Source organism: Pan troglodytes, chromosome 5 (assembly GCF_028858775.2).
Source record: "Pan troglodytes isolate AG18354 chromosome 5, NHGRI_mPanTro3-v2.0_pri, whole genome shotgun sequence".
In the NCBI taxonomy this organism is placed as follows: domain Eukaryota; kingdom Metazoa; phylum Chordata; class Mammalia; order Primates; family Hominidae; genus Pan; species Pan troglodytes.
Genome location: NC_072403.2, coordinates 13,852,314 through 13,863,621, shown reverse-complemented (window position 1 = coordinate 13,863,621; position 11,308 = coordinate 13,852,314). Strand labels below are relative to the sequence as shown.

Here is an 11,308-nt window from a genome sequence, read left to right as displayed (position 1 = left end):
GAGAGACAAAGCTCACCAGCATCTGGGGGGAGAATGTGGCAGGGCAGGAAGTGAAGGGTGAGACTCCATGGGCTATAACTTGGCCAAGAGGCAAGAGAAGACATAGCAGTCTGTTGGGCTGTGAGGGGATTGTAGAAGATGGTGGGGTGGGTAGCTCAGAGGTCATGATGAGAAAGAAGCATTGCAGAAATGGGTTTCTTGAGCAAACAGTCGAGGAGGTGCTGGGCAGAGTGGATGCCTTCAGATTTTGGAGATGGTGCAGATGCTGGTGATGACAAGTGCTAGGGTCTCCCTTTTGGGTGTGAGTTACTGAGGGAAAGGTAGATGGAGCATCCACCTGGATGCTGAAGATGCCAGGAATGAAAGACAGGAAAGGGGTGGCCAGGAACACTGTGAGCCGGGAACCAAAGTCTTCACTGAACCAGGAAGAGTGATGTGGAAGAATGACAGGAACTGGCAGGGCAGAGGGTGCCATGCCCAGTGGCATCAATTTAAGGAGTACTGAAGGTTTTGTAGGATTTGGAAGGAGCAATGGGGAACCAGGAAGGCATCAGCTTTACTTCCTGGCTCTGAGGGACTCCAGCTGTGAAAGAATGAGCAGCCACCACTTGAGAGAGCTCCTAGAACTGTGTTTCAGTTAAAAACGAAAGACACTGATGCTGTAAGAGTGTATGGCGATGCTTGCGGGAATTTCCCAACAGCACCGTGGAAGGGTTTGGGAGGTTTGAGGTGTTGGAGAACACAGGGATTAGAGTTTGGCAATAACAGTTATTGGAGAGAATCCCTGGATTTCTAGTGTTGAGTGAGTTTCACAGGGACACAAAGCATGATGCAACCACATCACGGAAGGCCTTGAATGGCTGCCCCAGGAATTACTATTTCACCCCATCGGCCAAGGCCATGGGGACAGTGGTGGTGTTTTGGTCCAAGTTTAAGCAGCAAACTGTCTTGGTCAAAGGCAGGCTTTAGGAAAATTAATTTTCCAGCCATGTGAATGAAAGATACTCTTAGAAAGCTACTGCAATAGGCCAGGCTTAGTCTCCGTTCAGGGTATGAACACTGAGAATGCTGGAAGGAAATCATGGTTACAGGAAATGCGGTTGAATTTTGAGACACACGGGAAAAGAGCGAGCAATGCAAGATGCCTCCCATGTTTCAAGCTTAGGTGGCTGGGAGAACAGACTTTGGAGGGAGATTGATGGTTTTGGTGTTTGGCAACCCATGGTTAAAGGTTCATAAGTGGCTGGGCCTAAGGCGGGAGCAGAATAATGACAGGTGAGACAGTGGGCGCGTCCCCTGTTGCCAAGCCAGGAGTTAACTACCTAGGGCTTCCTGGACTGAGGATAATCAAAGAGCAGGCAGGATCCCGGAAAGCAACCCGGTGATTCTAATTTAGCTTCAGATCCCCGGGGCAGGGCTGGAGCTTTCGATTACCATCTGCTGTAAGGTGTGTGTGCAGGTGCGAGTTATGAGTCGCCGGGCAGGGATGCCTTCGGGCCATTCCGCAGGCTGAGTTCAGCCATAGCAGGCGTGCTGTCATTCATTTTAGTAACCGGGATAAATGAGGGCACAGTAGGACCCCAGTCAGTCCTGCTAGGTGCCGTCTTGTCTAGAAGAGGCCGCTTTGACTTTCTCTCCTCTTCATCCCTGAGTTAAGGCCGGGCAGGGGTAACCAGCAAGGGGTTCACTTGGGAAGCGGGTTTCATCACCCCTCTGAGCCCAGGTCGAGAATCACAGTTGAGCTCTGGCCAAGAATCTAACTAATTCAGGTGCAAACCCCACCGTCTTTTGCCCGATTTCCTATATTCTGCTGACAGCAGCTCTCTCCTTCCTTTGGCCTGAAATCGCGGGGTGCTTGTGTGAGCTGAGATTAGCCGAGGCTGACCTGCCCCTCCGTGGCTTCCCGCTGGCCTCATCGTTACTTCGTGTGTTCACCGCCGCTCTGAGCAGAGCGGGCCCCTGGGGAAAGGGGTGCGGGCCTGGGTTGCGGAGGCGCAGGAGCCTCGCGGGATTGGGGCGAGCCGTCCCATGGCGGGAAGGCAGGAGGCCGGACTCGGAAGGCTCTCCCAGACTCGGTCCCTCGCTCCAGCCCTTCCCTGCCGGGGCGCGGAGCCGGGCCTCGGGCGGGTAGCGGTCGCGCGCCGGCGCGGGCGGGCGGGGAGAGGAAGGGGCGCGGCCTCTCGGGGGCGGGGCGCGGGGCGGGCGCTGCGAGGGGACCGGAGGCCGCGGCGAGAGCGCGCCCAGCCCCGCCGCGATGCCCGCGCGCCCAGGACGCCTCCTCCCGCTGCTGGCCCGGCCGTCGGCCCTGACTGCGCTGCTGCTGCTGCTGCTGGGCCATGGCGGCGGCGGGCGCTGGGGCGCCCGGGCCCAGGAGGCGGCGGCGGCGGCGGCGGACGGGCCCCCCGCGGCAGACGGCGAGGACGGACAGGACCCGCACAGCAAGCACCTGTACACGGCCGACATGTTCACGCACGGGATCCAGAGCGCCGCGCACTTCGTCATGTTCTTCGCGCCCTGGTAACGCCGCGCAGACCGGCGCTCTGCCCCGCACTTGGCGCTTCGGGGGGCGTGGGGCGCTTGGGCGCCGCGGGCGGGGGGTCCCGGGCCCGGGGCCACGTGGACGCCGACGGCTCTGGTCAGCGGCGTGCGTGCTACGGGCGCGGGGCTCGGGGCTCAGGGGTGCGGGGTGTAGTACTGGGGGCGCGGGGACCCTGCGGGTTCGGGGCTCCGGCTGGGGGGGGGGGCGGGGGGCGCGGGCGCCGCGGCTCGGGGCCGGGAGCCGGGGACTGCAGGGGACCGAGGGCTTGGGGCTCCGGGTCGGGGGGCGTGAGCTCAGCGGGCCGGGCACTCGCGGCTGACGTGGCGCTAGGCGGCCGGGGCGGTGCGGGAGGAGGGGGCGGACCCCGAGGGGACAGCCGGGAAAAGCCCGCCCTGCGCCGCGCTCCTGAATTCAACCGCCTCTTGCACCTCGGCACCGAGGGAGGGGAAGGTGGGGTCGTCGCCCTTTCGGGCAGCCGGGAGTCCAAATGTCACCCCGCGGTCCCTGCCCAGCGCCCCAAACTTCCTGTGCCGGCCGGACGCGCGGCCTGCCCGTGGGCCACGTGCACTCACCAGAGCGGCCTTGCTGCTGCCGCGGCCACCGGGGTCGGCTGGGACACTTAGACTGCGGGCACGTCCCCTTCCAGAGGCTTTAGTTGAAAAATAGAACCCAGGAAGGTGTGGTTTCCCACTTTGTGCGTGTTTTGTGGGATAGGAAGGAGTGGTCCAGGCAGAGGAGGGTTGCTGAGCTACCCCGGGAAGACCAAGGTAGTGCGAATTCTGGAACCCCTGCGCCCCCCTGCAGCTCAGGGTGGATGTACTCTCTGAACGGAGCCCACTGGTCCTCAACTCCAGGCTGTCCTGTCACCTCCCTGCTGCGCTGCTCTCTCGGGTCCAGGTCACTTGTTATGTGTGAGATCGGAAAAGCCCCTCCGTTGAGCAGATGGTCCCTCTTGCTTTGGTTCTCTGGGCGAGGCTTTGGTGTGGGCCTCGCTGCTGACCTGAGAGACCCCTACCCTGGCACTCATCCCACGGAAGAGCTTCCTGTCATTCACACAAGCATGTGCACAGCTTTCCTGCCAGTGCCGGGATGCCCCGAGGAAGGGAAGTGACCACAGGCCAGAGCAGAAAGCCATAATTTTAGGACACAAGACCTTTGAGAGGTTGGAATAGCCTGCAGGTTCTTGTTGCAGAACTTGGTATTCTTCCCCAGAGCTCAGTAGAGGCTCACTTGGGAAAGGGATGTAGGGAGGCATAGAGAAAACGTACCCTAAGAAAAATGGCCAGTTCAGAAATTGTACCTTTCAAACTGGGAGAAACGTTTTTCTCTTAACCCTGTATTCAGGTTATTACTGCGTTTCAGTTCATTTGGAGTTAAATCAACTTTTTGGGCCACTGTGGGTTTATTAACAATGTATATATGAAGTACATTATGTTTCACATTCCTAAGAACCAACTGACTCGAATTTTTAGAACTCCAATGGTTTAGAAATTACTTTGTAACATAAAACAATCAGGCAGTATTAACAGTTTCTCTCTGTTCGGGAGTATTCTCAGCAACTATTTTAATTAAATGTACTACTTAATTGGAGCCTATTTCAGTGGAATACATCTGTCGATGGGTTTTCTTTTTTCTTTCTTCATTATTTATTTATTTTAGAGATGGGATCTTGCTCTGTTACCCAGCCTGAAACCAGTGGTACGCAGCCGCAGCTCACTGTAGCCTCTAACTCCTGGGCTCAAGTGATTCTCCTGCCTCAGCCTCTGAAGTAGCTGTGACTACAGGCGCAGGTCATCACACCCAGCTTATTTTGTTGTTGTTGTTTTTGTTGTAGTTGGTAGAAACAGGGTCTCGCTATGTTGCCGGGGCTGGTCTCAAACTCCTGGCCTCAATCAGTACTTCTGCCCTGGCCTCCCAAAGTACTGAGATTACAGGCATGAGCCATCGCATCCCATTCTTTACTTTTTTTTTTTTTTTTAAAAGAAAAACTGACATGCAGATGTAATAAGTCCCCACAGTGCCAAAGGAATTTTAAGTTTAGAATCTTTGCAATAAATACCAGCTAGTCCTGGGCTGAGTGAGAGAAAACTGGCACATCTGGGCACTTGGTATTAAGTAAATTCCTTTTTCATTATATGTGGCTTGTAGACATTTAGCTGGATGCTTCCAGAATAATTAGCTTTATGTTGTTACTTTTTTTTTTTTTTTTTTTTTTTTGAGATGGAGTCTTGCTCTCTTGCCAGGCTGGAGTGCAGTAGCGCAATCTTGGTTCACTGCAACCTCCACCTCCTGGGTTTAAGCGATTCTCCTGCCTCAGCCTCCTGAGAAGCTGGGACTACAGGTGCGTGCCACCACGCCCAGCTAATTTTTGTATTTTTAGTAGAGATGGGGTTTCACCATGTTGGCCAGGATTGTCTCGATCTCTTGACCTTGTGTTCTGCCCGCCTCTTCCTCCCAAAGTGCTGGGATTACAGGCGTAAGCCACCGCACCTGGCATATTTGTTGACTTCTTGATAGTCTACTACAAATACTTAAACAGAGATATGTGGGTTTCTATGATGGTGTTTAAGTTGGACTTTTAAGAGGGCCCTTTCAGAAAACTGCAGATACTGCAGTAGGGCTCAGGAATAGGCTGCCAGGAAAGGAGGCTGAGTGGGCGGAGAGTCAAATGGGAGGTCAGCAGGGGCAAGATCAAGTAGGACCAACAATACCTGGCACAACACTTTGGTAAGTTATAAGGCTGAGAGCAAGGTGGTGACTCTGGAGGGGTCTATGCAGGAGAGGGAAGGAGGTCCTGGAGTGGTGAGCTGAGCGTTTGGAGCTCAGATAGAACACTCAGTGGACTCCCCCTCAACACACACATACCTTTTTCCAGTTTCAGCTGCCGTGGAATGGTGAAAGCCCACGTGTGATTAAGGGGCTGGGACCCCTGTAACAAAAACATCGATCTGTGTATTTTTGCCCTGCACTTGGCTTCTGCAGGGTTATCCTGCTGCTGTAGATTTTGTGCCAACATCAGGTCACAACTTCTGTATGGCCAGTTTGTGAGTCACCCTGAACCTGGTGACAGTGAGGTCAAGATTTGGACCAGGTAGCTTTGCTCTACTTCTTGGCCACAGGCTACCTTCTGAGTGCAGCTGCCTGTCTCAGAGTTGGGTGCTGTAGCCGCAGGGCCGACTAGATAGCACCTGTGGCCCCATCACAGCCAGGAGCAAGGGCACGCCCAACTTGGTGATGGCCCAGAATGGTCAGTTTTGATTTAGCGCACCACAAACTTATTTATTGTTTATTCTCATTCTTAATCTAATCTTGTGTTTTCTCAAAAAAAAAGGGGGGGGAAAAAAAGCAGTAGCAAAACAAAACCTTGTCAAGATTGCAGAGGAGTTCTAAAGTTCCAGAATGAGCATATCTGATCAAAGTCCCCTAAAGGTCAGAACTGCCTTTGACAGTCCCTTAGGAAGGTGCCTTGTTGGACACCGCCCCAGTCAGTCAGTCAGTCCCCACTGCCAGCGTTTCCTCCAGCATTAGAACTATCATGGCTTCTTTGGTTAAACACCAAATGGACTAGTTCTCAAACCTGTGCCTTTAGACAGCAGGGTCACACTTCATGTAGTCGGAGAGATGCTCATGCCATGAGAAGCATGTAGGAACCAAGGCCTGCTGAGGAACAAAAATCTCACATCTCCCAGCTTGCACACACTTCAGGGTTCTGTGGGAATTGCCTTTTTTTTTCTTGTTTCCTTTCCCCCCCCACATAAACTCACTTTGTTGAATCTACAGAAGTTAAATCTGCATGTATAGTTTCATTGTGCTTTTTTTTTTGTATCTGAGTATCTCATAAAGCAGGGATTCTCTTAGCTGGCCAAGAAAGTGCTGTTTAGGGAAGACACATTAACTTGAAGCAGACTTTTTCAGTGCTACCTTTAAATCTGTTTTTTTTTTTTTTTTTGAGATGGAGTCTTGCTCTGTCGCCCAGGCTGGAGTGCAATAGCATGGTCTCGGCTCACTGCAACCTCCGCCTCCCGGGTTCAAGCGATTCTCCTGCCTCAGCCTCCTGAGTAGCTGAGATTACAGGCGTGTGCCACCATGCCCAGCTAATTTTTGTATTTTTAGTAGAGATGGGGTTTCGCCTTGTTGGTCAGGCTGGTCTCGAACTCCTGACCTTGTGATCCGCTTGCTTCGGCTTCCCAAAGTGCTGGGATTATAGGTGTGAGCCACCACACCCGGCTTAAATCCTTTTTTTCTTAAGAGACAAAATCTCACTCTGTCACCCAGGCTGGAGTGCAGTGGTGTGATCATAGCTCGCTGCAGCCTCAACCTTCTGGCCTCAAGTGATCCCTCTGCCTCAGCCTCCCAGGTAGCTAGGACTGCAGGTGTGTGCCACCACACCAGGCTAATTTTTTAAAATTTTTTGTAGATGGCGGTCTCACTGTGTTGCCCAGGCCAGTCTTGAACCCCTGGGCTCAAGCAGCTCTCCTGCCTTGGCCTCCCAAAGTGCTGGGATTACAGGCATGAGCCACTGCATCTGACTTAAATGCTTATTTTTCAGGTAATCTGTCAGAAAATAAACGGAGATTTAACAGATTATTAAATTATTTTGAGGAAGAAGTCACAATTCTAAGCGTTGAGTGTTCATATAAGCAAGTGTGTTTTAAAAAAAAGCATTTTAAAAAGCGATACAGCAAAGTGGTTACATTGTAGGCATCAGTGTGTTCCTGCCATATTAAATAGCAAACAAACCCATGTGTCATAATGCTATGGGATTGTAGTTGAAACCTGGGATAAAGTTTCTAGGGTTGTCTCATTCAAAATTCGAGTATGGCACTGTAGACATACTGTCCAGAGAACACAGCGAGAGCTGTGGTCAGCTGTATGACTTAAGGTCTAGTGTTGGGAAAGATGCTGATATCCTCATGAAATGTGAAGCATGGCAAGAAGCCTAGTTAAGATACTATTTTAAATGATGGGTGATTTTAAAATATTTATACATAACTGAATTCATACAATGAATACTAAGAATAGACATTTGCTTACTTCAACCCTAGAAGTATAGGTGGCCACAAACTTTTTTTTTTCCTTCTCATTGGAGAAAATTGCAGTTGATTAAATTTTGAGATTGCCTTATGTTTGTAGCCATTTGGTTATATAGTGGAGGAGACTCGACGAATAAAAGTAGCAGATACAGCAGGAAGTGCTAAGCTACTGTCCAAGGGAGGAGTAGAGAGGCTTTCCAGAAGGGCAGGAGAAGAGAATGGGTGCTGAACAGCCCGGGGAGTCAGGGCCGACTTGCTAGAGGAAGTGACACCCAAACTAAACCTGAAGGGCAGATAGATTTAGCTAGGTGGAGTTTAGGGACGAAGTGTCAGAGAGAATGTGTCCCAGGGCCCAGCCAAGCTATAGTCCTTTGGGAACACTGCAGATGCTGCAGTAGGGCTCAGGAGTAGGCCACAAGGGAAGGAGGGTGGACTCTGGGATAGAAGTCAAGCGGGAGGTCAGCAGGGCCAGAACAACTAGGATCCACAACAACACTTTGCTAAGTTTAATACTGGAACAAGGCCAAGATTTCATGCTGAGAACAGGGCAGCGACTCTGGAGGGATGGGAGCGGGGGAGAGAGGTCCTGGAGTACTGGTCCAGGAGCTGCCATCTGCAATGGTGTAAAGAAAGGACTGAGAGCCCCATTGTCCCCTGGACAGAGCTGAAGTTGTGGGCCTGCTGCCCTGTGACCTGATACTCAGTGTGCTTGTACTCTTGCCTTGTTCCAGGTGTGGACACTGCCAGCGGCTGCAGCCGACTTGGAATGACCTGGGAGACAAATATAACAGCATGGAAGATGCCAAAGTCTATGTGGCTAAAGTGGACTGCACGGCCCACTCCGACGTGTGCTCCGCCCAGGGGGTGCGAGGATACCCCACGTAAGTTGGAAGGAAGGGGGCACGCTTCCTAGGTGGCTCCTGGCTACAAAGAAAGTCCTAGTTAAACTTTTGGTAAAGGTGTGAAGAGATACTAAATTTAAGCAGGCAGTCCCTGTCATTAGGGAGAAACTGCATTTAATGCTGTGTCTGTTTTAGATGGCTTTTATACTTGGATAACCTTTAATTCATCAGTGTTGGGTTTTCCTGTTTATAAGAGAATGTGTTTGCAAGACAAAAATGGCGGTCCCGCCATGCTAGATGTTCACCGGTACATTTTACACAGTGTGCATGGACTGTCATCAGTTTTGGCTTGCTTTTGCTGGTGACTTATTCGCAAACACCCTTCCTATAGTTCCTTCCCGTGTGACTCCCACAGGGCTGTTCCTGTTGGAAAGAAGTATAGAGTCTGACAGACGATGATACTTACTTCCTTGACAGTTAAGAATTTTTTTGGTTATAAGAAATAGAAATTGAAATGTTCTCAATTCTAGAAATAGAATTGTTCTCTTATTAAACAGAAAGGAAGGACTATTTAAAAGGCTGTGGAGGAACCTCTGAGACCCAGCTCCAGGGGCCTGGGGTCTGTTTCTCCTGCGCCTCCCTTGAGATGACGGCTTTCCAGGCCTGTATCTCTGTTTGCACAGAAGGGCCCACCACTGACTGGCCCTGCTTGGCTGGAATGTTCGTTCCAGGAATAGTCACTGTGGCCAGGGAAACAGGAGCTTATAGCAAGACACATGCCCATTCACACCATGTGCCAAGTGTTGGAGGGAAAAGCAGTTCTTCAAAAAAGAGAAGAAGCTGTTTCTGAAGGAGGTGGAGGGATTGCCACGGTCACTTCCTTGCTGTTTGTTTCAATTGAGGAGTGAAGTCAATTCTATACAATTTATTGCTTAATTGAATAATATAGGGGGCCATCAATAAAGCATAAAACTGGAGCTTATATTCAAACCTGGGAGGCAGAAAAGTGGAGGGAGCTCCAGGCTTCAACCTAGAAGTCGTAGTCAAATCCCAGCTCTACCATTTATTTACCACCCAGCTCTGACGTCATCACTTAACCTGTAAGTAAGGTGATCCCTCAAACATTGTTACAGGACTTACATGGAATGTGTGCAGACACCAATCTGAGCACACCCAATACATGTTAGGGTTTTCCCTACCATTTGGAAATGTGGGCGTTTCCACAAAGGACTCTGGAATTCTTGGTCTTTGGTGACTGCTTGCTAATGTAAGTGCCATAATTTGGGTTTACTTTAAATCAGATCAATGGAGATAAAATTGCTTACTATCTGTATCTACGTAAAAGCATTAACTATTCTATGCTTTATAGTATTGCATTGAAAGTATGGATCAAGAGCATCCCAAAGAAGCAGGTAGTGAGCAGAGATGAGGGCGAGGAGGTGAATGCTTACCGGTTGAGAGACTGTTGCTTTCAAAGTTCAGGGGCAGCAGGGATGAACTGGCTGTGGTGTCTTTCCTCTTAACCTGCTGACCATCTGTGGCCTGAGACTATGTGCACCACACACCATGCCACAGGGAAGGTGACACAGGACCTGTAATGGAGCTGAGAGTGGTATGTGTTATGGGGCTTCAGAGAAGGAAGCGAAGGCTTCCACCTCAGCCTGGCCATAACAGCTATCAGCTGCAATATCAGCTACTCCATAGTTGGTATTCACCAAAAACCATCACAAATTTAAAAAGTCACAAATGTAAAAAGTCAGAAATTTAAAAAGGCCCGTGTTGGATCATGTGTTTAGATTTTTAATGAGAAGATCTGGTCTCCCCAAGTAAACCATGGCTGGTTTTGTGTTATTAAAAAGAACAAAAATGAACGTACACCACACTGAACACAGTTTGGGAAGGAACCTCTGTGACCATCACTGCCCTGCAGAAGCTCCGAGAACAGATTATTTTCCCCCCGAGAATGCAGGAGGTGGAATGTGCTGTGTGCAATGTGGTCGCACTGGGGCATCTGTAGATTGACTTGAGCGAGCTTTGACTCCTCTAAGACAAGTGCCCATCCCATAGAGTGGTTGTGAGGCCCGAGGCAGGTGACGACTGTACCTGCCTGAGTCCAGGCATGTGTCAGGACATGAGCTTTCACGTTATTCTTTCCTGGCAAGTGTAACTGGAGTAAAGGATTGGAGGGGCAGGGAGTTTGGGCTCCCATGCTCCCTAGAGATGGCTGGCTGTGCTCAGGAAAATGTTTTGAGGTCTTCCTGTTGGGCCAGTCATGAATCATTACAGCAGGGCAGGACTGACGGGGGGAACTACCTGTGTTAGTTTCCTAGGCTGCTGTAACAAAGTTCCACAAACCGGGTGGCCAGAAACAATAGAAATGTATTCTCTACAGTCCTGGAGGCCAGAGGTCCTAAATCAAGGAGCCAGCAGGGTCATGCTCCCTCTGAAACCTGTAGGGGAATCCTCCCTTGCCTCATCCTGGCTCCTGTTGGTTTCCTGGTCATCTTTGGCGTTCCTTGGCGTGTAGATGCATCACTGCCGTCCTCTGTCCTCACATGCCCTTCTCTCTGTGTGTGTGTGTGTCTCTCTCTGTGTCCAAACCCTTCTTACAAGGACACCAGTCATGCTAGATTGGGGCCCATCCTAGTGACCTCATTTTAACTTGAATATCTCTGTAAAGACCTTATTCTAAATAAGGTCACCTTCTGAGATTGATGGTTATGACTTACACAGATCTGTCTTGCAGGACACAGTTCAACTGATAACACTGTCTACGGTAGTAGAACTTTCATCATGCTGTTTGCCAAGGCAGTACCTACATGGGGATTTTCTCCCTGCAGTCTCCTTGAAAAAGGAGACTCAAATGCCCATGTGGAGGCTTGGTAATAGCGGAA

General features: G+C 50.7%; 1 protein-coding gene across 1 annotated transcript in view; it reads left to right on the top strand.

Moving 5' to 3' along the window:
* The first annotated feature begins 2,216 nt into the window (after window positions 1-2,216).
* The window catches only part of TXNDC5 (thioredoxin domain containing 5), a 29,287-nt gene continuing 20,195 nt past the window's right edge, over window positions 2,217-11,308 (top strand). The window contains exons 1-2 of the mRNA XM_016954874.4: window positions 2,217-2,517; window positions 8,304-8,453. Of these exons, the coding sequence (XP_016810363.1) occupies window positions 2,255-2,517; window positions 8,304-8,453 (413 nt within the window). The 5' untranslated portion in view covers window positions 2,217-2,254. The remainder of the gene's footprint in view (window positions 2,518-8,303; window positions 8,454-11,308) is intronic.